Source organism: Magnolia sinica, chromosome 14 (genome assembly GCF_029962835.1).
Source record: "Magnolia sinica isolate HGM2019 chromosome 14, MsV1, whole genome shotgun sequence".
In the NCBI taxonomy this organism is placed as follows: Eukaryota; Viridiplantae; Streptophyta; class Magnoliopsida; order Magnoliales; family Magnoliaceae; genus Magnolia; species Magnolia sinica.
Genome location: NC_080586.1, coordinates 8,972,355 through 8,998,028, shown reverse-complemented (window position 1 = coordinate 8,998,028; position 25,674 = coordinate 8,972,355). Strand labels below are relative to the sequence as shown.

The 25,674-nt window shown below is 42.4% G+C and overlaps 1 protein-coding gene across 5 annotated transcripts; it reads right to left on the bottom strand.

Annotated features, from left to right (window-relative positions):
• Positions 1 to 906: 906 nt before the first annotated feature.
• LOC131225278 (uncharacterized) lies at positions 907 to 22,539 on the bottom strand. 5 transcript variants are annotated; one of them, XM_058220788.1, is made up of 8 exons: positions 22,426 to 22,539; positions 22,291 to 22,336; positions 17,980 to 18,232; positions 5,432 to 5,574; positions 5,197 to 5,386; positions 4,850 to 5,109; positions 3,527 to 3,768; positions 907 to 1,514 (listed from the first exon to the last, which is right to left on the bottom strand). In XM_058220788.1, the coding sequence occupies exons 1-7, from the start codon at positions 22,472 to 22,474 to the stop codon at positions 3,531 to 3,533; spliced, it is 1,179 nt and encodes a 392-aa protein (XP_058076771.1). In that variant the 5' UTR covers positions 22,475 to 22,539; the 3' UTR covers positions 907 to 1,514; positions 3,527 to 3,530. The 5 variants fall into 5 exon arrangements, with proteins under 5 accessions (XP_058076771.1, XP_058076769.1, XP_058076767.1 ...); XM_058220786.1 differs by having other exon boundaries at positions 907 to 1,533; positions 5,197 to 5,574; positions 22,426 to 22,537; XM_058220784.1 differs by having other exon boundaries at positions 5,197 to 5,574; positions 22,426 to 22,536.
• Between the last annotated feature and the right edge of the window lie 3,135 nt (positions 22,540 to 25,674).

Sequence of the window (25,674 nt, the reverse complement as noted above, 5' to 3'; positions counted from 1 at the left end):
CATCAATCTACCCTTTTACTCAGGCTGCAGGCCAACATGGTGGGCCACATGTATGAAGAAAAGATCCAATCCAGTAGATCAGCAGGGCTAGAGAGCGGTTTTCCTCCTTCAGATAGTGGATACCCTATAAAAGTATGTCCATCTGAGATAGCCCATCAGCTGATCAAGGGATAGAAAGAGAGAACAAAATGCTTGCTCAAGGTGGCAAACTTAGCTAGCAAACCTCTAAGGTCCTCAATATAAGCTGAGAATTTCCTGGCGATTGATTCCACAAGAGGTTGATATCACATGATCCTTACCGTCCATCATAGCAGCGAATACTTGTGAATTTGTAATGGAGAGGAAATCTAGAATGCTGAAGTATGTGATTAAGAATCCTGCCTTGATGCTCCCAGCCACTATGGTTTGTTCATCCAGACCATTTGATCCGAGGGCCCCATGGAACCGTTACTTTCAAACTCTCTGTAGCCACGAGCCCAAGGGCTAGGAACTTCCAATCATAGTTCTAAAGCTCACCAACTCGACTTGACTCAGCCGAGTCAACTCGAATTGGTGAGATTTTGAGCCGAGTCAGTGTCCCGACTCGATAAGAACCATCAGATCAGCTTCATGACTCGGCTGACTCGACATGGCTTGAGCCTAGTCACTCACTCGGTCAACCTTAACTATCCTATACAAGTATACCAACATAATAATTTCAAAAATATTTATTATTCTAAATGCTTTTAATTTAATTATAAAATGGAGTCAAATCTAGTAAAGACTTAGTCAAGTCTTCGAGTTGACCCATCTGGGTGGACATTGAGTAGAGTCCCTTTTGATTTTCAAAATATCTTTCAATCTGGGCGATTCTTGAAGAACCCCCATAGGCAGTGGGGCCTATCAGATCAATGGTCTGGATCACCATAATCAAATTGAATTGCAATCACATTTGAGGGTTTGGGATCCAAATCACATTAACATTTGTTACAAGTTAGACCTGAGAGAAAAGCAATTGCAATTTAAAGGCTACTTCCTCATTATAAATACTAGGAAAAATCTTTAATTTTCACCATTTCCTTTTTTGGAAGCAATAATGGGTCCGAAGTAGACCTGACTGAATGGTGCAGATTGCTGTGAAAAAGGCAGTACTGTGACACGATCCTGTAGATTGGTGCAAAGATGGTGGATGATTCGGAGCTTCGTGCAGTCATTGCCAATGCTTACTACAAACAGAAGCAGCGAAGCTCAAAGGTGTTGATTACATAAAAATGGCCATGATGGAAAGGAGCAAGATCCATGGCCCAGACACAGCACAATCTGGTCCATGGCCACTTAGCTTGACAGTGGTTTAGCATTCAGTATGTAGAGTTCCAGGCCTCTTGCTGGACAAATCAAGCATTGCTCCACGGATCTCACAGAGTTGCGACAAGCTTGGATCATGCATGCACCTTTGGGAATCAAACTCATCAAAGCCGGAGTTCTGACCAAGACCACTCACAACAGCTGATTCAATACCTGAATACACAATAAGCCTGACATAGAGACAATTTTCTGCAAGAAGTTAGTTGGCTATGAAAGGGCTATTTATGACATTCAATGTGGTTTAGGAGATCCAACGAAAAATAGAGGAAAGGAAATTTTCTCTTCTTAACAGTGTGGGGAACAGAAACAAAACTACCTTTCAGTTTTCATGTAAAAAACTTGCCCTAAACTTGGGAATAAGAATTCCAAAACCGATACCTTTTGTTTTTATTTATTTATTTTCGCCGAAAAGGCTTCCGAAACTGAATACCTAAATTCGGAAGGAAAAAAAGAAAAGAAAGAAGAAGAAGAAAGATAACCAAAATCCAAACCACTACAGGCTTCGGTATGCCCTACATAAAAAAGCTTGTAATTCTGCCTATCCTTGTACTCAAATTGACCAAATCCCTCCACGAACAGTGGCATTCATCCTTGGCCCATATCCCAAGTAAGCCTAAGAGACAGAAAACAAGATCTCAACTATTGGATATCCATCAAATTTGATAAAACCATTTTTAACGATGAAAACAAAATATCAATGGTTAAAAGCATTTGAGAAAACATCTAAAACCATTTAAGTTCTAAGCTCAACTAAAATAAACTTGATGGTAGTGTGATCACTAAGAAACGAACCAAACAGGCCCTTCAGTCCTTAGGGCCTGTTTGGTTCGCAGTAAATGCATGCAAATTAGTGGTAAAAAAGTAATCATGGTTTACTTGGTATTTGCTGATGCTTAGGGCCAGTTTGTTTTTCAAATCCCAAGGTAAATGCAATGTAAATGGGTAATTATTATTTACCCATGTATTTACATACAACAGCCACCTCTTGAAAATGACCTGATGTTGACAGGAAGCTTCTTTGAAAAGCTCTTGCACTAGAACAAAGAGGGCGAACATTTTTTCCACTAAAATTTGTGGGGCCCACTGTTATGTATTTCTTGATCCACACCGTCCATTTGTTTTTCCTCTCATTTTAGGGCATGAGCCCAAAAATGAGACAGATCCAAAGCTCAGGTGGACCACACCACAAGAAAGAGGGGGAAATGAATGCTTACCACTCATTTTTTCTTTGGGGCCGCAGAAGTTTTAGATCAAGCTTATTGTTTTTGTTTTCCCTTATCCGTGTCCGTGTGGTGTTATGAACAAGTTGGATGGCAGGTATACATTCCTGTGGGCCTTAGGCTCGTTTAAAATTTCAACGGCTGGCAATCAATTCCTCTTGTTTTCTGTGGTCTGGACCACTTGATCTTTGTATTTGTCTCATTTATTGGCTCATGCCCTAAAATGAGCATGTAGAACATATGGATGGCGTGGATCAGACACATGTATAGTGATGGGCCCCACAAATTTTACCACCATAATTTTGGTAAGATGACACCATTTTGCGCCACGGATTTCAAGGTGAAATTACAACCTCATTTCCTCTTTTCCAATCTGGTAGAAAAAGTAATAATTTCTCATTTACTGTGAACTTTGAAAAACAAACAGGCCAGGTATGATTCTTGAAAAGAGACTTGATTGCGTCAATAGACTCTGTGGGCCCCACTGTGATTTTTGTGTTTCATCCACACTGTCCGTTCATTTTGTCAGATCATTTTAGGGCATGAGCCAAAAAATGAGGCAGATCCAACACTTCCGTAGCCCCTAAGGACTCAATGGTAGGCATTCAATCCCTATTGTTTATGTAGTGTGGTCCATTCGAGCTTTGGATCCGCCTCTTCTTTGGGCTCTTGCCCTAAATTGATCTTTAAAAAAAGATGGTGTGGATATAACATATACATCATGGTGGGGCCCACCTATTACAAGGTTGAGTTTTGCTCCTTTTTTGAAGTGGAATTCGCCTTTTAACCAAACAGCAAGCAATTGTCTTAATTGCTTATTAACCACTCTCTAGATGCATTTATGGTTAACCAAACAGGCCCAAAAAGTATCCCAGGTGAAACAATGGATGCATGCTAATACTTCGATTCCTTATGTAATGAACAGATGTTGATATATGCATGTATGAGTTAAAGAAGCTCACTGATCTATAGATGGCCATCAGTAGGACATTCTCTAATGTGCACCACAGCTTGATGCAGCTTCTCAAAGTCCTCAAGGTAGATCCTCTTCATTTCTAATTGCTTTCTAAAGCCTCCAATGAGGTTAATAATTTGGGACCCAACCCCATGTTGTGCATCGGCCACATTAGTTATTGAGTTTGGAGTGGTTTTTGATAGTAATTGAGCTGACCACCGACAGCCATTGATCGACACATCATTCAATCTGGGAGGACAGAAAATGGTGAACATCAACAATTTCAGTTGGGGTATTCAATGCATGTGTTTATGCATGCATAAACCAAGAAGATACATGCAGACCATCATGGATCGAACAGATAGAAATGGATTGTAGACATTTGTCAGTGTCAGAAATATAGTAAAATATCTGCATATAAACATGCATGCATGACCATCATGGCAATGAGCAGGGAAACAGGGTATGAGCTCAGCATGCAGATCACAAAAGCATACACAGACACAAACATGCATACATGCAACAGAGCAACAAATCAAAGCACATAACGCAAATCAAATAGGAATCATGGAGTGAGAAGGCATTTGCCCCCATAAGGACATGCATTTGAGAGAACCAGGCCATTCATTGGGCTGGGCCTACCGTGAACATGCCCTGACCCAAAAAATCAGGTCGGCTGGCTCATCAGAAAGCCACAGTGTACATTGAATGTGAACGGTTGGTCACTTGTTTTCTAATAGTTCATTTGTCTCATACAAGTGTGGCTCCCCTGATGAAGGTAATACCCTGAATTTGGGCCAAGGCATGTTCGTGGTGGTCCCCATCAGATTAATGGACCAGATCTGACACGTGTGTGGCAAGGTCCCTTCACTATCTCACTCGTGCAGTCTACATTAGCAGGGGCTCATGACAGAATGCACAAATGAGCACGCACATAGATGCAACTTAAAGCAAGAACTGTTAATAATAGGTTAGACTATAAGCAAGTGTTTTGATGCAAGTGTCATGGGAATGACATGAGAGGGTAGGGATGGCTATAATGCTGGGAGCGAACTCCGGGAAGTCAAGTAAGAAACTTTTTCTTTTGCTTTCGAATGCAGAGCACCTTGTCCTTGGTGACTTATGTATCAACTATCAAGGGGTGAAACCATGGGCAGAATAAGTTATCATGAACAAAAACAACACGTGTATGCATGCCCACACAGTAAAATAATGAAAGAAAAGGAAAAGAATAAAAAAGAAGACTTAAGGAAAAGAAAAGGAAGACTTAAGGAAATGAAAAAGAATATCGTTGACAAGAGATGAAACTCTTATGGGTCAGATTTCTTACTTATTCAGTATGGTTTGTGCAACTGAGGAATCCTTGACGCTGAATAAGACCTCTATGGCACCCTCCTTTGTCCTTAAGAGACCCTCCACCGATCCGCATCCCTTGCATACTGAGTGAATGGTGGGTTCGGCAGTCTCCACGCTAATGTTGCTAATTCTAACAGTAACAACCTTTGGAGCAGAACGACTACGAATTGGTAGGTGGCAGTTCCTCACAGTAACATGTCTACCTACAAGAGCTCTCTCCATCGAATCCAGATTCTAGAGTATATGCAATGCACATTTTAGATACCGAAAGAAAAATGAAAAGGAAGCATTATGATAAAAACAAATAAAATCCCAGCTCACCTCAAATTCAATGTCACAGCTATTAGATCCGTTCTGGGCTATTCTCATGGAAGCACTAGAGATCTCCCCATAAAATGAGACTGCCTCTTTCAACTCAGAGAGGGTGATGCTTGAGGGTATCTCTTCAATAGTAATGAAGCTCGGGGTTTTGTAATTAGGGCCTTTCTCAGAGAACCACTTCTGTAATTTGGGTTCATTCTTCACGATTGAAACACCATCACGGTCCTCCGATTTGAAGAAAGAACCCAGGGGGTGGTAGTCCTCTTTTGGGGAGACTTTCATGCTGGGGTTCTCTCTTTGAGGGAAATTCATCTTGGATAAGAGTTGTCTGACCCATTGAAGATCAGTATCCACAGGCTGTCTGGAAGTTTCTACTTTCTGCTTGAAATAGTCGCTCCAGGTTGGGTATAAAACATTTGCATGTAAGATTTGATGAGAATGATTCAGTAAATAATAACCAGATACGAATAATATTTTTTGTTGATCAGCTAGACATCATAAAATCTATTTTAATTAAAGAGGAACAAGAATATCCTTGATCCGAAGATATGCACAACATCTCAGATTTTTCAATTGAACAAGTGGCGCCATGGTTCACTGATCCATAATGTTGATCTTATGAGAGTTATGAACCCCACCATGGATTTGCCTATGCGCCAAAAAATCTCCCAGACTGGAAGTTCCTAGCTGTCTAATCCTTGGCCTTTTTCCATTTCAATGTGGACTAGTGCTGTATTTCTTTCCTTAATCATTTATCTACAGGCCATCAATTGACGGTATAGGATCGTCCCATCAAGGTGATTTTTGGGGCATGGTCCGTCAACTGTTTCAGTCCATCAGATCAACAACTTGGATCACACAACCATAGGGCCTACTAGTGCAAACTGAAGAATTGATGCAAGAGGAGTTCTCGTTGAATGTCAATTCGGAGGCCCGTTCTAAAACGGGAGAGTGTGATCATCAGGTCCTCAATGTCACATCGCATCATGTATTCATCGAATTTGGCGATGTAATCAGACACAGGCATATTTCACCGGCAAAGGGACTAGCACTGATCCAAGAGCTTGTGATGGTAAGAGGGGGAGATATTTTTCCTTGAAAATTTCTTTCATCTCTACCCAATGCGCTATTAGGGGCATCTCCAGACCACTCGATCTTACACTCAGTGTTGATCCAAAATAGTTTGGCATGGCCCACCAACTTCATCGTGGGAAACCTTACATGACGGGCATCATACATTTCATACCACTCAAAATAGTGGTCTATATCCGCCATCCAGTCGATGAATGCCTTGGGGTCTAGGCGACCATCAAAATTAGGTGCCTCAACTTTAACGCTCGTCATGACATGCGCATCTAGGTCATGGCAATCACGATGCTCCTCACGATATGGTTGCGCATGTGCTCTACCACGGCCAACCACTTGGCCACGACCGAGTCATCGTCCGTCAACTTGATCCCCAGCTTGAAATTTGACATATTCCCTAGTGTCGAGGTACGCCTTGAGGGAGGCTTCTAGCTGATTAACGCACATGTTAGTCGCAGTCAATTGAGTAGCGGTGGTCCAATTGTGAGCCTCAGTGGCCGTCGGACGATTGTTAATGGCTTTGAGTGGGCCTCGGCAATCTGCTTTAGATTCATGGTGGGATGTAGATCAAAACTATGCCCATAACGAGTGGGCATACACAAGGTAAACTCTCAAGAGGAAACCTAGATCCTACGTTGATGTTATGACAAAGACAAACCTAGATGCCGAATTGGACACACTGGAGACACTATCCTGAAAAATCAGCAAGCTGTCAATCTGAAAATACTACTTTGAAATTTCAGCGATAGGACAATCAGAGATTACCAATATGAAAATTCAGCAATAGTATAATCTAAAAACGCTAACTAAAAATTCAGCAATAGTATAATATCAAAACACTAACTGAAAATTCAGCAATATGATCCTAAACCCTATATGCAAGGGATGTACTAACAACCCCATATGTAAAGTTCCAATATAGATGCAACTCTAACCTACGTGTGACACAAATAACCCATGCTAAACCTATGTCTCTGATAACAAATTTGATGCAGGACACATGCATGTGGATAAAAGGTAAAGTGAGATCAATCAACAAGTTAAATTAAATAATTAAAATCACAAATCATGTTAAAATCATCAAATATCTCAAGAATCCAACATGAAACTATGAATAGTCTAGGCCACAATCAAGAAACTACGCCATGACGATCATTGAATACAAGAAATTAAGATCTAATGGATATAAGAACACCCAATTAGCAAAAGGGAATGACTATTACTACCTAGGGTTTGCTCGATTTAAATGTAGGCTAACATAGGGTTTGAGGAATTTGGGGAAAAAGGTAAAATTCGGGTTTAGACGGTTTAAATGGCTAAGGAATTTTGGAGCATGCGTATTACTTGAGGGGAATTAGAGATTTAAGTGGTTGGAGGTTTGGGGTTTGGGGTTTTAGATTAATTGGGATTCTAGGGTTTATGGTAGGGTTAGGGATGGGAAATTAAAGGGTTTTGATGAGGAGAAATCGAGGGATTGATGGGTTGTTCGTAAAGTCAGCCTAGGGGCTCGCACATGTGGCCATATGGTCACACGTGTGGGTCGTTGGCTAGGATTTTAGAGTCCTCAATGGTTAGGTTCGGTTGGAGTTGAAGTTGGATGATGAAAAATTGAAGAAAAAGATGATTTTGATGGTTTTAGATGGAAAGTGAATAAGAAAGATGAAGTTTTAAGAAAATACCTCTTTTGGATGGAAAGGAAAAGAGAAGGAATATGATATATGAGAAGCCTCACACCTCCATTGAATGGGGAATGGAATCACACCACACCCAAGCTCCAAATCACATGGAGTATTCTCAAAATCATAAGAAGAAGAGAAAACACAAAGTTCTTTTTTTCAAAATATTGGCATTAGGGCTCAGTACACCCACAGTTTCTCTTCTATGGCCTTAGAAAGAGACTTTTACAAAAAACCTCGCGAGACGTCGGCATCTTGGAACAAATGTACTAAGTGGTGCAAGACCTCGAGCATTACCTCAAGTCGCAATTTGGGAAACACTTTGAATCGAATCTTGGGATTCAAATGTTAAGATTACTCCTCAGGGAGCTAAATTTAACTTTGGGAGTCAATCTAAGCCCATTACTAGTTCCCAATCCAACCCTCGGGATGTTAAGGGTAAACGGTTGGCTAGTACTAGTGCACGGCCCGAGTATTCCACGTGATGTTACAAGTGCCATGAGTATGGCCACTTCGCTTAACAATGCCCCACTAAAGAGCCAGGCAAGGCGCTTGTAATTGGTGAGATGGTTGAGGATAAGCAGGGTGAATTTGAAGATGAAGAGGTCTACGAACCTGAGGCGAGTCCTAGTGATGGAGAGGATGGAGTTGAGACCGCGCCACTTGCAATTGTTAGATGTGCCTTGGTCCAGATTGTATAAAGTGATGATTGGTGTAGGAATTCAATTTTTTCACACATATGCTAAGTGTGGTGGCAAAAACCGCAAGGTGATCGTTAATAGTGGTAATTGCACCAATGTGGTCTCTATTAGCACTGTAGGTCACTTAGGTTTGCTAGTCATTCCTCACCCTCAGCCCTATCGAGTCTCATGGGTTGATGTGTTTTCGATTCCGGTCTCTCAGCGTTGTCCCATTCCCATCCAGTTTGGTTCTTATATGGACACACTATGATGAGACGTTTTGCGTATGGATACAGGTAATATCATCTTGGGTAGGCCTTAGTTGTATGACAGGAACACAACATTATTCAGCCGCTCAAATACATGTTCGTTTATGTATGAAGGCAAAAGAATTGTCATGAAGCCTCTCTCACCCAAAAGCACCCCGAGAAAGGAGGACACCAAGAAATGTGATCCTGAAGATGTAGGGAAATTCCAGTTTGAATCTCTCCCTATAAAAAAATTGCCAGAGAGTCGCCCTTTTCAATTGGTAAGAATGCGAAGCGCAAGGAGAAACGAAGACTTTATGACAATAGAACCAAGATCAACAGTAGGAAAGGGTGAGGCTAGCAGAGGAAGAACTACGGATGGTCCGGCAGCCCTAGCTGATGGTGATGAAGAAAATGCAGATTCGGACGATTTGGGTAACAATGGATGGAAAAACGTCTCAAATAGGAAACGCGATCACAAGACTTCAACCTCAACAGGAAGAAAGAGAAACTCATATCCAACCCTCTTTGTCAGAGGATACCCGGCAGGATGGCTCCCCATCAACATTTTGAGGGTTTTCGGGCGAGTGGGTGCAGTAAGGAATGTTGTCATGCCGAGAGATCGGAGTAATGTAGCATACCGAGGTTTTGCCCTAGTTCGAATGAGCTCAGAAACGAAGCTGGCTAGGGCCATTGAAATGCTACACGGAGAGAGATTCAGGGGGGGGAGGTTCCGATGCTAGTCCAGCGGGCCAGGTTCGGGCCTAATTACAGAGACCAAATGAGGAAGGCATCCTCCTCGGAATCTCATAAGGAACACAATAATATTCCCATTAGCTCACAAGCAGCAAGATTGGATGGTCACTCATTCAGAGATGTCCTTCTTCAAAATAACCCAACCTCAAGAGAGTTACCCAATAACCCTCCTAGAATAGATATGGAAGCCAGTGTCTCGCCCAGGTCGGTCCAAGAGGAAGCCAAGGAAGAACAGATGGAGTTCAGCCTCACTGTCAATCAGGAGAGTTTCAATCGAGCTAGAGCAAACCTGGCGGAGACAGTGGTCATCATAACAAAAGAAGGAGCCCCATTATCGCAAGTCAGGGAGTGGATCAAAGATTGTACTGGTTTCCATCCCGATAACTACATCATTAAACCATTGGGTTACAACAAGGTCAAGGTGTGTCCTGGCCTTAATCCTGAGATGTTAACAATGGCGGGCCATCTTCATTCATATGGTCCGGTTGTTAAGGTTATGTCGTGGGAAGAATACTCCATCTTTGGGATAGAAAATGTATGGGTTCTCATCTGGGATATTCCACTGGAATGTTGGTTCAATGAATTTTTCATCTCGGCAGCTTCCTGTCTTGGATTGCTGCTAGAAATGGATTCCAAAACGAAGCTAGGTGACTGGGAGTCATTAGAGCTCGGGTGAGAAGGAGAAGGTGACTCTCTTGCCTTCCCACTTGCTGGTGAAAGTAAACAATCGGCAAATCAAACTCTCGGTGCAACAGGAGATGCCAGGAGCTGTCTACCCCAGGTGGGGTGACCTTTGGAGAGAAAAGGAACCTGTTCCTCCAACACCAGACCCTGGGCCGGAGAAGACAGCAAGTGATGGAGTACGCTTTCCATGCTCCAGTGGAGCCCCGTTTGAGACACCTGTCAGCACCTATGCTGCCATTGGAGAACGCACCTGCATCCAGCACATCGGAGGGGTACATGGCATGATCGTCGAGGTCTCTACGTCGCTTCCTGACGACGATGTCTCTTGCTTCAAGGAAAAGCAGACGCCGGCGTCGGAGAACCGGCCACGTGGTTCGCATGCAGCGTTGGCGTCTCGAGCGAAGTGCCCCCCCATCGAGAGTTCGGCGGGGACGAGTACGTGTGCGGCGCAGATTCAGCCACGTCAGCTTTCAACGCACCAGTTTCCGAGGCGCCCAAGCTTTGAAGAAGCTATCTCGACAGGATTAAGACGCGTGGCTACCCGTCATCCCGAGGCAGGCTTTAGCTCTCTACACGTGGCCCCTAGATCGACCGGCCCGAGGTTAACCTCGCTTATTGATATCGGGTCCGCAAAATCGAATCCGTATTCAACCCGGATCCGTCGCTCCCCAAACACCTTTAACCCATTATCGGCATCCAAACCCGAGACCCTATACCCCATTCCCATCCCCAAAACAGTTCCCCAGTCTCGTCCACCTCCCATTCCCGACAACATACTCGCCCATCTCCACAGACCAACCTCCCCATCGGTGAAGTGGGAGATTCTACAGCAATCTCTGCCCTCCATTCTCGCCAGGACACAATCCCCTTCAACCATGGGCAACGATATTTCCAGAGGCGAAGAACCAGATAGCCGATTCTCCGAATCCCAAACATACCCTTCACTCCCCACATCTCCGATCACTTCCGTACCTCCTTCTCAGGACTGGGCCAATCTAGGTCCCATCACCCTTTTCCACGAAGACATTCCTGGTAATGTGATAGAAGTAGAGCCTCTGCAGATGCGTGCAGACTACCCTCATCACCAATAGGAAGCCAATGTTAGGATTTCAAGTGAAGATAAAAGCACTGAGGAATTATTCGACTCGATCCAAAACAAGAAATGGATCAGAGACACGGTTGGACACGTCGAAAGATCTTTGGGGCTATCGTTCGGGGATAGAGCAGAGGATTACATCACTCTATTTCAGTGTATCGAAAATAGAGGAAGATCACTCTCAGAACCCAGAACTCCTACCAAACATTTTCCCAGATCCATCAGTAATCGGGAACTCCAAAGCCTTCAATCGAGCCCAGGTCCATTATCAGCGTCCAACGCAAGGCAAGGAAGAAAGGGGATCTGGGGAAGCTCTGTGCCACAATGAGAATCATCTCTTGGAATGTGAGGGGGGTGGGTTCCAAACAGAAAAGGTGTCTGATCAAGGAATCCATTGGTAGGAAAGACCCGGACGTCATCTGCCTCTAGGAAACCAAAGTCCCTTTGTTCAAAGATCGACTTCTGGCCTCTCTATGGAAAGCCAAGGACGCAAAGTGGGTTACTCTAGATGCCTTAGGGACTTCGGGAGGCATTCTAATTGCATGGAAATCATCCAAATGGGATCTCCAGTCCTCCGCAATAGGGGTTTTTCGGCGTCAATAATCCTACAAGATAAGTTATCTAACTTCTGTTGTCTCATCTCTGTTGTTTATGGTCCTAATGTGGATTCTAACAGATCATATTTATGGGATGATCTGACTAGTACTAGACAGTCTTTCACAGGTTCGTGTTGCTTTGTTGGAGATTTCAACGTGGTTAGATTTGCAGCGGAACATTCACACAAGAGAAGAGCATCCTCGGCCATGGAGGCCTTCTCAGAGTGGATCCAATCCCAGGAGCTGGTCGATCTTCCGTTGTCAGGGGCGAAATTCACCTAGTGTAACAGGTGCAGAAATCCAATTCAATCTAGACTGGACAGGTTTGTCCTGTCCACTGAGTGGCTGGAGGCCTTCCCGACAGTGTCACAGCTGGCTCTCCCTAGAACTACCTCGGACCATTGCCCGCTCCTGCTACTGATGGAAGAAGATAATTGGGTTCCTAAACCCTTCAGATTCAGTTCCTCCTAGCTCAAGATTAAAGGATTTCACCAGAAGATTGAGGAGTGGTGGCCCGCTCTCTAGGTCATAGGATTTGCTGGCCACAGGCTCTGTTGCAAGCTCAGACTTCTCAAGGAAAAACTCAAAGAATGGAAGGAAGGAGAGCTTCGCAAGCGAGAGGCCGATATGGAAGCCTCATTCGCAGAACTCCAACGCTTCGATTCTGAAGAAGAAGGATCTTCCATATCCCCAGAAGTGTTGGGCAGGCGCATCCAAATCATCCAATCAATTTTGGCCATGGCTCTGGAAGATGAAATATCCTGGAAGCTGAAATCGAGGGCCAGATGGATATCTGAGGGGGATAAGAACACCAGATACTTCCATAGCATAGCCAATATGCACGCCCGAGCTAAAGCCATTTTCAGTATCAATGTGGATGGAATTCGTATCAACGACAAACAGGAGATAGCAGAGCAAGCTATCCCTCATTTCAAATCCCTTCTGTCTTTTAAAGAGTGGATCAGACCCCGTCTCGATGGCATTCAATTTAACTCTCTTGAGGGAACAGAGGCGGATCTCCTGGAGGCTCGGTTTACAGAAGAAGAGGCTAAAGTGGCCATTGCATCGCTGGGGGGAGACAAATCTCCTTGTCCCGATGGATACCCCACGGTATTCTTCCAAACATTCTGGGAAATTGTCCGCGAAGATGTGATGGATTTTCTACACGAATTTCATAATAGGGGTAGGCTATCTAAAGGGATAGGTGCTCCTTCATTGCGCTAATTCCTAAGGTGGCAAGAGCGAGCTCTTTCTCTGAGTTTAGAACCATCAGCCTGATCGGGGGCCCATACAAGATTCTTGCTAAAGTCCTGTCGTCCCGATCATCTAAAGTGATGGGGAAGTTAATATTGAAGTACCAGTATGCGTTCATCCGGGGCAGACAGATAGTTGATTGTGCCCTCATCGCAAATGAATGCCTTCATTCGTGTCACAAGTCTGGAGTGAAGAGCATTTTCTGCAAATTGGATATCGAAAAGACCTACGACGAAGTGGATTGGGGATTTCTTCAATACATGTTCTTCCGAATGGGATTTGGCGAAAGATGGAGAAGGTGGATTAAAGCGTGTGTAGGCTTAGCTCATTTTTCAATCCTACTCAACGACACCCCAAAAGGGTTCTTTAACAACTCGAGGCGTATTCATCAAGGAGACACTCTGTCCCCTCTCCTTTTCCTCCTAGTGGGGGAGGCCCTCTCGCAAATGTTGCTAAGAGGCCAGGTTGAAGGTATTCTCAAAGGGAATGCGATGCCAGGAGTATCCCCTCCGAGTTCCCACATCCAGTTTGCTGATGACACTCTCATCCTTTCCAAAGCGAACCCAATCCTTATCGACAACCTGCGCACGACTTTAATATGCTTCGAGGCAGTGTCTGGGTTGAGAATCAATCTAGCAAAGTAAAAAATCTTCGGCGTCAACTTATCGAATTCAAAACTATCCAGCTATGTTGTATCTCTCAGCTGCCCGTCCGCTTCTTTCTCGTCCACTTTTGTGAGGCTCCCCCTTGTCATCGGCCCTCCCCCGAAGTCGATGTGGGACAAAATAGTAGACAAATTTCAGAAGTACCTCGCTAGGTGGAAGTGCCAATATTTATCACTAGGAGGCCGACTTACTCTCATCAAGGCAGCCCTTTCCAACCTCCCCATATATTACATGTCCCTGTTCAGATGTCCTTCGTCGGTACTTCTGCACATCGATAAACTTAGACGAGACTTTCTGTGGTGTGGGAAGGATAACCAGAAGAAACTACACCTCGATTGGCAAGAGGTTTGCAAGCATTTCCAGGAAGGGAGTGCCAACATTAAAAATCTGAAAATAATGAATCAGGCTCTCCTCGACAAGTGGATCTGGAGATTGGGTAGTGAGGGAGGTGCTCTCTGGAACACTCTCGTCAAGGATAAGTATGACACTTCTTCTGGTGGATGGTGGACTAAAGACTCCTCCGCTTATAGGGTTTCCTTCATTTGGAAAGGGATTTTGCGGTCTAAGCAAGCAGGGATCAACAACATCAGCTTTGAGCTTGGCAATGGATCAGCCATTCAATTCTGGGAAGATCAGTGGGTGGGTGAGAAGCCGTTAAAAGTTAGATTCCCGAACATATGCCGACTGGCTCCAGATAAGAAAATTCTTGTTGCTAGCTGCTTTGCTATTTCGGATGCCAACATCGTGTGGGACGTGAAGTATATCAGAAACCTTCACGACTGGGAGGTAACTGAATTTGTGGAGCTTCTTGATTGCATTTCTAAGGCGCTGCCCAACCACGCCACGCCAAATAAACTTATCTGGATTCGGGACAAATCTAGTATGTTTTCGGTGAAATCCTTCTACTCATACCTAAACCCTCCTCTCAACCCAGTGGGCCCCTCATCCCCTTTCCTATGGAAGTACTTAGCCCCCCCTAAATACATTTGCTTTGGCTGGTTGGCTGGAAAAAATCGGATTCTTACTGTTGCTAATCTAAGAAAGAGGGGTATGCAACTCCTCAATATATGCATATGCTACATGAGAGAAGAAGAAACGGTTGATCACCTCTTGGTCCATTGTCCATTTATTGTCCAGATTTGGTCGGAATTCTCCAAACAATTCAAAATCAGTTGGAGTATCCCGAACTCCTCCTCTAACCTGCTGGCGTCTTGGCACAGGATCAAGCTGGGCAAAGAGAGAACTCGGATTTGGAGAATGGCGATTCTAGCTATATGGTGGTCAGTCTGGGAGGAAAGGAATGACAGATGCTTCAATGATAAGCAATACTTAATTCAAGCTGTGTGCTCTAGGGCCAAAAATCTAATTATAGAATGGGTGGCTAATGTAAATGGCTTTATGGACTACGACCTCATATTCCTTGGCTACTAGTTTTTTTCTGCTATCTCAGCAGATCCTTTCCTTGTTCTTTCTTTTTTAATCAATATATTCCCGTTATCTTTATAAAAAATAAAATAAAAATTGCCGAAGAGTCTAACAGGGAGACTACAGTTGATTTGACAGTATATCTATATGCCCACGTGGCAATTGAGGTAACACCTAAGGTTAGTATGGAGATGTCACCTGATGTTACACCCGATAGTAGTGTAGAGTTACCACTTGAGGTGAGTTTGGCATTAGGGGAGTCCAGTGACGTTGTCCCAGAGGACATGTCGGATCAACTTACACCCGTGCGGGAAATTCATGCGTTAACTAAACCAAACTTTCCTCATGATCAAATAAGTCCGAGGGAGGAAATGGATCTGGAAAGACATGTAGAGAGAGCTTAGGACCACTATAGATGTCATACTCATGTCAGTGTCACATAAGTCCTCAGAGTTGGCACATGAGTTTGCATGTCAGATACATGATTTGCATGGTGAAATGAAGAAGCAAATTAATTTCAGTAATAAAAAATACAAAGCACTAGCTGATTCTCATTGCAGATTTAAGAAATTCTAGGAAAGAGACTATGCTATAGTTCATATGAGGCCCGAACAGTTTCCACAGGGAGTCGTTAAGAAATTGCAAGCACATAATGCAAGACCATACAAAATACTAAAGAAATTGGGTCATGATGCATATGTAGTAGATATTCCACCTACCATGGGAATTAGTTCTACCTTCAATGTAAAAGATCTAGTACGATATAAGGGTTTTGGTACTTCACCATTTGACCCATTTTCAAACCCTCACATAAACCATGACCTAACCATTATCCCGTGGCCATTACCTGACCCTTCTTCACAACATTTACCACTCGTACAATCCATATCTACGAGAAGAAAGGAAATATATAATATTTTAGATGAAGAAGCAGTTTCCGCTAGACATGGTGGATATTAGAAGTACTTGGTCAAGTAAAATGACAGGTTGGTGTCAGATTGCATGTGGATCATAGAGACAGAGCTTCTACGACTTGACCCCAACATCCTGAAACGTTATCGGAGTTTTATTTCACCAGAGGCGAATCTTTCTCGGCTGGGGAGAGTTGGTGAGGACATCAGAGTGTCATTCAGTGTCTTCCATAGGAGGAGATCATCACCAGTTTCCCTTTGGATGGATGACCACTACGCGGGCCTAAGTCGGTCAAGTGGCCTATTTTGAAGACCCCACATGCATTTGATACATCTTCGAAAACCCTACACTAGGAAGATGCATGTGGGCTACATTCTTGAGGAGTGTGGACCATTAGATTGAGTGTTTGCATCGATCAGATCGTTGGAGTGTGCACGACGGGCCTTTGGACAACTCTTAGTCGTGGGTCATCTTGATCGTGGACCACCCCATTGGCCACAAATAGTTTAGATTTATTTGTTTTTAGCAATTTTTGTTATTTATTTTATTATTTTTGGACGATTATATGTTTTAATTGAGATTGAGTTTTTTTAATGAGAATTCTATCATGAGAGAGGTTTTTTTATAAAAGCCTATTTATAAGACTATAAAAGAGAAGACGGGGGGGGGGGGGGGGCATGTGGAGCCCTAAAGCCATTATTCCGAAGAAAAAAAAAACTTTGTGTTTTCTCTGCTTCATGTGATTGGAGCTTGGGTGTGGTGTAATTCCATTCCCCATTCAACAGCGATGTGAGGCTTCATACCAAAACTTCATCGTTCTTCTTTCCTTCTTATCCAAATCATCTTTTCTTCAATTTTTCATCATCCAACTTCAACCCCAACTGAACACAACCATTGAGGACCCCAAGACCCTTGTTTCCCTCATAAAAACCCCTTGATTCTCCATCCCTAACCCTACTCTAAACCCCAGAATCACAATTTCCCTAATTAACCTAAAACCTAAAACCCCAAACCTCCAACTACTTAAATCCTCAATTCCCCTCAGGTAATACCCATGCCCCAAAATCCCCTAGCCAATTAAACTGTCTAAACTTTAATTTTACATTTTCTCCCAAATTCCTCAAACCCTAGGTTAGCCTACATTCTAATCAAGCAAACCCGAGGTAGTAATAGTCATTTTCTTTTGAAATTGACTTATTCCTATACTAATTGGGTGTTCTTACATCCATTAAATCCTAATTTCTAGTATTCAATGATCATGTATGGCGTAGTTTCTTGATTGTGGCCTAGACTATTCATAGTTTCATGTTGGATTCTTGAGATATTTAATGATTTTGACATGATTTGTGATTTTGATTATTTAATTTAATTTGCTAATTGATCTCACTTCACCATTGATCCACATGTATGCATCCTGCATCAAGAAATGAGGATACTTAGAATCCACAACATCAATTTGAGGTTCATCTGATTTGCACTCTGCATTCAGAAGCATGGGCAATGTGTTTTGCACATAGCCTTATCATAATGCTTGAACTCATGTTATGGCACATGTACCTGTAGCAATGTGAACAAACACAAGCTTTGCCATGCCTGCACCTCTCATAGAAATGCTTTGAGCAGAGGAAGGGTTTGTTAGGATATGAACCGGCTAGGTAGATAGAAGGGGAAAAAGAAAGAATAATATATTAGACTGTTTACATACCAGAGACGCTTTATGCATTTTGGTCACCAAATTGGAGCCTGCATCTCCATCTTCAGGCACTGGCAAGCCCAATTCAGTAAAGTCATCTTCATCCTCAGCAGAATGATTTTGAACTACTGGAACTTCCTGGCTTGAAAGTGACAGTGAATAGTGTCTTAAAGCTGTTTCAGTGGGGAACTTCTCCAATGGTACTCCGTGAGGTATTCTCTTCTCAGAGGAGTCGTCAGCAACAAAGTTGAAAGCAGCATAGCACCTGAACTTTCCACAAGAGCAACATTATCTACACTGATGTTTTGCCCAAGAGCACTGCTATGGCTACTCGTGAGAGCAGGATTCCTACTCTCTATACATGTCAATGTGGCATATACACATGAGATCCAGATCACCCCATGGTGTATGTGCCATGGCCCAAAAACGAGGCCAGTCTGGTCAATAGATGGACTGCATTATTTCATGGTATGTGGACCACTGATCAATCCTCAGATACATATTGGCACAGCTGATGATAGGACCAGCCTGACGGTTAGGCCCACCAAATGAATAATCTGGGTCTTCCACGCACATTGGCATAAGTGGGTAGAGAAGTATTTAAAATCCGACTCCCACAAGAATCGTTAGCCAAAATTCTCAGATTGAACAATCCATGATACTCATTGATAAAATTACAAATTTTCCTTGTTCTAAAGGTTATGATTTTTATTAATGGCCCAAGGCCAAGAATATCTAAAATTAAAAGGAGTCTGCTTTAACTCAATGAGTGATATAATAATCTGGCAAGGTGCGGGCAAGACCAAAGCTAGATGCCCAGTAATGGGGCCCCTTAAAATTTTAGGGAGGATTGTCACTTGAAGGCTAATATAAGTACTGATTTGTATAGTCTCTGGCTCATCATGACATGGGCTTTCTTTTCTGAAAGACAGATTCTCAAATCGGATTTGAAATTAGGTCGAGAAATTAGATGATGGAATGTGTTGGATTGACTCACTATTGTATCTTGATTAATAGATCATCTAAAGGCTTCTTCAGGGTGGGGGGTTGTAAAGGGGGCTCCACTAAAGTGACCCCATCTTACCTTTGTTTTTTTTTCTTTTTTTTCTTTTTCTTTTTTCTTTATTATTACTCTTTTGAGTAGAATAATTCACAACCAAAGAAGGAATGTTTCATTAACGGTTTTGGGTGGGTGGGTGGGGGATTGTTATTAAAGTCTCGTGTCTTTATGTGGATAGGACCGAGGCAGCTTCAAGCTTCAGGAAGATTCTTTTTTTGAAGCAGTTTTGGAAAGACAAAAAAGAATTGAAAAAGTAAACGAAAGAAATTTTAGGAGTTAGGGGAGGATGGTTTTAATGCCTCGGTGGGCTCCTTCAAGTGTTGGAGGAATTGCCCTCCACTTACATCAGACTTTTTTTTATGTGTGGGGAACCAACGAAAACATTCATGACAGGTAATGTTGAGAGAATGGTGAGAAAGTTGACAGCATGGAAGGGTAGATGTCTACCGCTCTCACCAAGTAAGGATGTTGACACATGACATAAATGGGTGCATCATGTGCTAGTGAAATGCAAATTTAGCAGACCACTTATTCATGCATTGCTCCTTCTCGAAGACAGTAATGTAAAAGGCTTAGATATTTTTTAGATGGCTGAGGGTATGCAACAGCCTTAGACAATTTATTCTTCCTCTGGTGCTAATTGGGAAGATTCAGAAAATGGGGGAGCAAAGCATAATGATTGAATCTTCTGGGATAGTTGTGGGCAATATGGAAAGAGCATAACAACGGAAACTTCAAAACAAGGAAGAATCTCCGGACAAGGCCTTTAAAGGAGTGAAAATGAACAGGGTTGCATGGACTACATGCCTAAAAGTGTTTTTGACTTGTCATAAGAAAGATTTTGGAGGAATGTGTAGAACCAGTTCTTCTATAATCAGAGAAGGATGATTCCTCGTAATCTTTCCACTTGTGTTTAGTTTCTCTTGGAATTTGTGTACAATGTGGCCCTCCAAATGGCTATGTTTTGACTTTTTGTTTGTTTTCAATGAAACTTCTATTACCGTTCCAAAAAACAAATCAAGTAGTTAACATTGAAATTTTGAGTTATTTTTAACACAATGATGTAGAATGAGTAGCGGAGGACTTCTTGGATAGTTTGGATCGAAAGAATGTCAAAAAGTTCGATCCAGGGCAAAAATGGACAAGCACACATTATGGGTTCCAACGGGTGCAACTTTTCACTCCCATTTTTGTTGTAATATATTGTTGGAAATGTCTCTATGGTGGTTGTTCTTGACTGATTTTGCAAAAAAAAAAAAAGGCCATTTACTAGGTCAAATTTGCATCCAACGTTAGAACTCAATATTTTTAATAAGTTTTGCAGCTACCATTTCTTTATGCATTTTAGGGGTTTTAGCATCATTGCTTGTACTAGTATATTTATTTTGGGATTTTGATAAGGATTTTAGAACCCAAACATTTTTTTTACTATTTTTAGCAAATTTTCTATTTTTGGAAAAAATGTTCGTTTGAGTTGAGTTAGGGTTTTGGGTGTGCTTTGCCTGTTTCAAGTCATCACATCTGCTTTGCAAGGACATTCTAGTCAATAAAAGTATTTTCTTCTAGTTCTCATTTTAGAGGATTTTCTCTCATTGTGGATTCAAGGATACTTGTTAAAGAGGAGATGGTAATCTCTTCCCTTACTCTCTACGCACCACCATGTCATTAGGTATTAGACAAGGTTTTCCCTTGGATCAATGGCTTCCAACAGCAGAATGGGCAGTAGCAACCTTGCAGATAGTGCTCCGGAGGAACAATCATTAAGGATTGAATTTGAAGCCTTCAGCAAGAGATGCAGGAGATATAAAGCAACGATTGCTCAGTTAACTGCAGCCTTGATAGGCAATTAGATCAAGGCAACAAACGGCTTGCCACCGTCAAAGGGGCTTACAGTCGGCCAATATTGTTAGAAAAGGTCTCGACGAGCTTTATAGGGTAGCAACTGGTGTAGGCAGTTGCTCCCAACCAATTTTGTGGAAAAAAAAAAAAAGCCGTTTACTAGGTTGACTTTGTGTGCCCAGAGTTAGAACTTACCATTTTTAGTAAGTTTTGCAGTTGTTGTTTCTTTATGCATTTTAGAGTTTTTAGCATCATTGCTTGCATCAATATATTTATTTTGGGATTTTGATTAAGATTTTAAAACCAAATGATTGTTATTATTTATCGCAAATTTTTTACTTTTGAAATTTTTGTTCAATTTAGTCAAGTTACAATTTGGGTGTGCATTGCCTACTTAAAGTCACCAGATGTGTTTTGTAAGGAGATTTTATATGATAAAATTATCTGCTTCTAGTTTTCATTTTAGAGGATTTTCTCTCCTTGTGGATTTGAGTATACTTGTTAAGGAAGATATGGTGATCTCTTCCCTTCTCTCAACACACCGCTACGCTACACAAGAATTACATGGGCCATTTGATTGACAGTTTGGATTTTGTGAGAGTGACAATGATGCCCTACCATTGTATCATAGGATATGTGATCGATCATGGCTGGTACAAATTCTCGTCACACTCGAATAAGAGAAGTGATGGCCCTGATTGTAATGGGAAGATTAGAAACTAGGTCTCTTAGCTAGCATCTATTAGTGACACACTTACACTAGACATATCCTACTTGCCTTCTCTCAAGACTCAACCAATCTTATGATTCCTTGTCCCATCAGTTACCGCCCTCTTACATCTCTGCTTGGAGAGTTACTTGACACACTATCACAGTATAACAGCTATAGGCTCACTCAACAATTGTACATGTGGTGTATATATAACTCAAATCAAACCGTCCAAATCACGGGACCCACTTTAAATAGGCCAACCCAAGAATCAGATTCATCAGACAATCCTAACATCTGATTAATATGCATTCGTTTATTGAATCAGGACCATCCATCACTTTTCATATTAACCATCCATTAGTTGTCCCCCCACCAGTCTGCTAGAAACATCAGAGCAGTATAGTTTCTGGTTTATGAACCATTTATAGTGGGGCCCACGAAATCGAGTGAAATCGAGTTACACTTCCAATATGTAGGGAAAACCCTCTCTTTCTATTTCCTAATTCTCCTCTAGAAGCTGGAGTCCCCAAAGGGCGATTGAGAAAAGATAACGGCCCGGCGCTGGGAATGTGGGGCACCGTAGTTCCACGGACTATGATTCCCAAAATTTCTAGGTTTTGGAGAAGTCGATGTCGATTCAAGCATAATGATTTCGTAAAAAAAAAAAAAAAAAAGGGAGAAATCAAGCAGAGAAGGGAAGAAGAGATGGTACCTGTTGATAGAAGTGCTGAAATTAAAGAAAGGAAGATTGGATTTGCCTGCGGAGAAGAAGAAGAGACGATTAGATTCAAACAGGAGCGTGGAATCGGAAGAAATTGAAATGAGATTCCGGTGTTGGAATTCGTGCCAGAAAAGCCAGGAGGAATGGCAGCATCTCGCAGCATCAGCTTCTTCATCCTCTCTTGAGGAAATGAAAGTGCGGGAGGGAGTAGGGTTTTGGGTTCTGGGATGAATTTTGATGTTCTGGCATAGTGTGATGGATGATACACAGGCACTAAGATACTGTAAACGTGGCACTCCTATTCAAATTGAATTATCCAAATTGTGGCTCTTAGTTTAGATGTATCATTAACCAAAAGTTACATTTATTTCTATGAGATTGGTGGACGTTTCTTAGACGGTTGATGTGAAAAATATCCAACGGTTCTATTTCAGTAAACATGTGTCCACGAATCAGATGGTTCAACCACTATTGGGACCGTGACTTACTTAGTGTGGTCCACCATTTATCACGTTTATTTGAGTAAATGTATGCCACGTGTACTATTTCTGAGCATCAAGCATCATAAATCGCCAGATTATCAAATAGCGTTTTTGGCAGGAAGGGTAATTTGGTTACGACAATCAGCCGTCCATTGAGCGTGGACAGCAAATGTCACGTCTGCAAGATATCCAACCCGTGGTAAAGGTAGGACAGGCGCGGATTGGGTGTAACCCGGGTAAAAGCTTAGTGGGTGTTACCTTTGATGTAGGGACCACCATAACGAGATGTTGTATATCTACTCCGTTCATCCGTTTTTCCAACCCATTTTAGAGATCGGTACCAAATATTAAGTATATCGAAAACTCAGGTGGACCACACCACTAGAAACAGTGATGATTGGATGCATACCATTAAAATTTTCAATCCAACCCATTGATAAGATCAAACTTTTTGTAGCCTACAAATAAATTTTTAACGATCATTCACCACTTTTTTCAATGATTTAATGTGCCAATCTTAAATGAGCTGAAAAAAAAAATTAAAATTAAAAACACATGGGTGCAATGGATACGAAACACATTCATCAAGGTAGGCCACAAGGTAAGGGTAACACCCGGGTAACAGCTAATCCGCTCCCAGGTAGGACCGGACACGGATTGCATCCTACCCAAGGATCCGTGGGGCCCACCATGATGTAAGTGTTTTATCCACGCCGTTAATCACTTTTATCAGATCATTTTAATATATAATCCTAGAAATGAAGCAGGTCCACAGCTCCAATGGACCACGCTAAAGGAAGCTGCAACAATAATGACACCTACTGTTGAAACCTTTCTAAGGGCCACCATGATGATTTTTTAACCATCCAACCTATTCATAAGGTCATATAGACATGGATGAAGTGAGAAAAAAAAATATCGACTTGATCCGGAACTTCTCCAACTCCCAAGAAGTTTTTAATGGTGAACGTTCAATCCCCACTTTGTGGTCCACTTAAGCATTGTATGTGCCTCATTTTTTGGCTCATACTTTAAAATGATATGAGAAAAATGATGAACGGCGTGGATAAAACACTTACATCATGGTGGCCCCACAGAGCCCTGCCCAGATGGATTACCATCCGAGTGGGGGTAGGATGCAATCCACGTCCAGTAAGAACTACCTTGTATTATACACATGATAAAATTGGGAAGCCAATTGCGTGGTGTGCCAAGTAGGTGGTGTGTTGATGTCATCAAGTTATGTGGGGCCCACTATGATGTATGTGTTATATCTAAACCATTCATCCACTTGGCATGATTATTTTAAGATATAATGCCAAAAATAAAGCTCATCCAAAGCTCAAGGGGACCATACCATGGGTCCTTACCCTTACCCCAATGATAAACTCACAAGAGTTTTAACACGAGGTCAACGGTTCAAGTCCTCATATTGGTGAACTACGCGTGAGTGTTGAGTTGTGGGGTGTATGTGTGCCGCTGAAAATAACTAGACCACACCACTTAAAGTAGTGGGGACAATGATGGCCACCTTATTTTTGAAAACTTCTTTGGGTCACATAAGTTTTGAATCAAGTTGTGTTGCGCCCCAGATTCGGTAACCAGACTCACAAGGAACCTGATGGGCAGTTCTGGCCGCAACAGCCTCCGTAGTACCCCATTCTCGACTCCTGAGGCAGATTCCGATCCTGGGATCTTAAAAGGAGGATTTCCATAACAGTATAAATATTCTAATACGAGCATACCCAAGATCACAGAAAGTATATCTAAGAATAACAAAGGCATACATCACAAAATCCACTATGAATTTGAACCTTTACAAATACCCATGAGGTCTAAAATGACATACATAAGATAATAGAATAAGGAAGGGAAAGGAAAGTCTGCAACACTTGGTCCTCGAGCTCAGCGTTACTCCAAGTTCTATCGTTACGACACATGTCTAGGATCTCGTACACGCATCAATCGTACATAAACTTATAGAAGCTTAAGGGGTGGCGAAAGTGTGTGACAATGGTGCATAGAAAAATAGCAGAATGTACAAGGAGAGAAACATGCTCAATGACAATATCACAAGCCTTACCAATGCTTATCATGAATACGATGCAATGAGTATTGGGCGTCATACCAAGGCAATACATGAAGGGGCTTATGCAGGCAATGCTAATGCGATGCAAGTAATGTCAGTGCTCATATCCAAACCACATATCAAGTACATTTCCAATCATAAGGAAATCACCGGGGTCCATTACACTGTTGAATGACTGTCACTCTACAGATCCCGCATAGTCAAATGAGCGTAAGAGACCTCACTACCCGCCTGTGAACAGTCAATCACCAACAAGGCTCGACAACAGGGACCCATTTCACGAGCTAGTCAGACTCAGCCTAATAATGCCCTCCCTCACAAGCGGATAAGGCCATATCCCTACCCAACCGACTACATGACAGTGGGAGTCGTAGCCTAACGGTATAAGGCCATCGTGCGCTCATAGTTTCCACTTGGTCACGGTGTTGGGGCAGTCCCTTAGTACCATGGAAGTTTTGAAAATTTCACCCATGGGCATCTTATGCACCCGGTATGCTTAAGTATCATTTCCGTTGTCTACACATTCATCCATCCACGAATATCCCTGTGGAGGCAAGGCCCTGATAAAGCAAGGGCAGTGTCGATATGAAATGCAATGCCAATGCATGAGTCACACATACAGATCATGCACAAGCTTCAGGCACTCATTGTGCACGAGGGGAGAAACTCTATCTCTCAATGACCACCATACAATGCAATCAATTCATACAGATGATGCATATAGGTCATAATGATGTAAGTGCACTAACTGTAGGATATATTCCTCTTTTCCAAGGAGGGACAAGGTCTAAGTACATAGACAGG

Coding starts and splice junctions, on each gene's coding strand:
- LOC131225278 (XM_058220786.1), bottom strand. CDS start 22,474: ATGAAGAAGCTGATGCTGCGAGATGCTGCCATTCCTCCTGGCTTTTCT. Junction 18,233..22,290: donor TTCAGCACTTCTATCAACAG/GTACCATCTCTT, acceptor TGGAAAGTTCAG/GTGCTATGCTGCTTTCAACT. Junction 5,110..5,196: donor GCTGTGACATTGAATTTGAG/GTGAGCTGGGAT, acceptor CATATACTCTAG/AATCTGGATTCGATGGAGAG.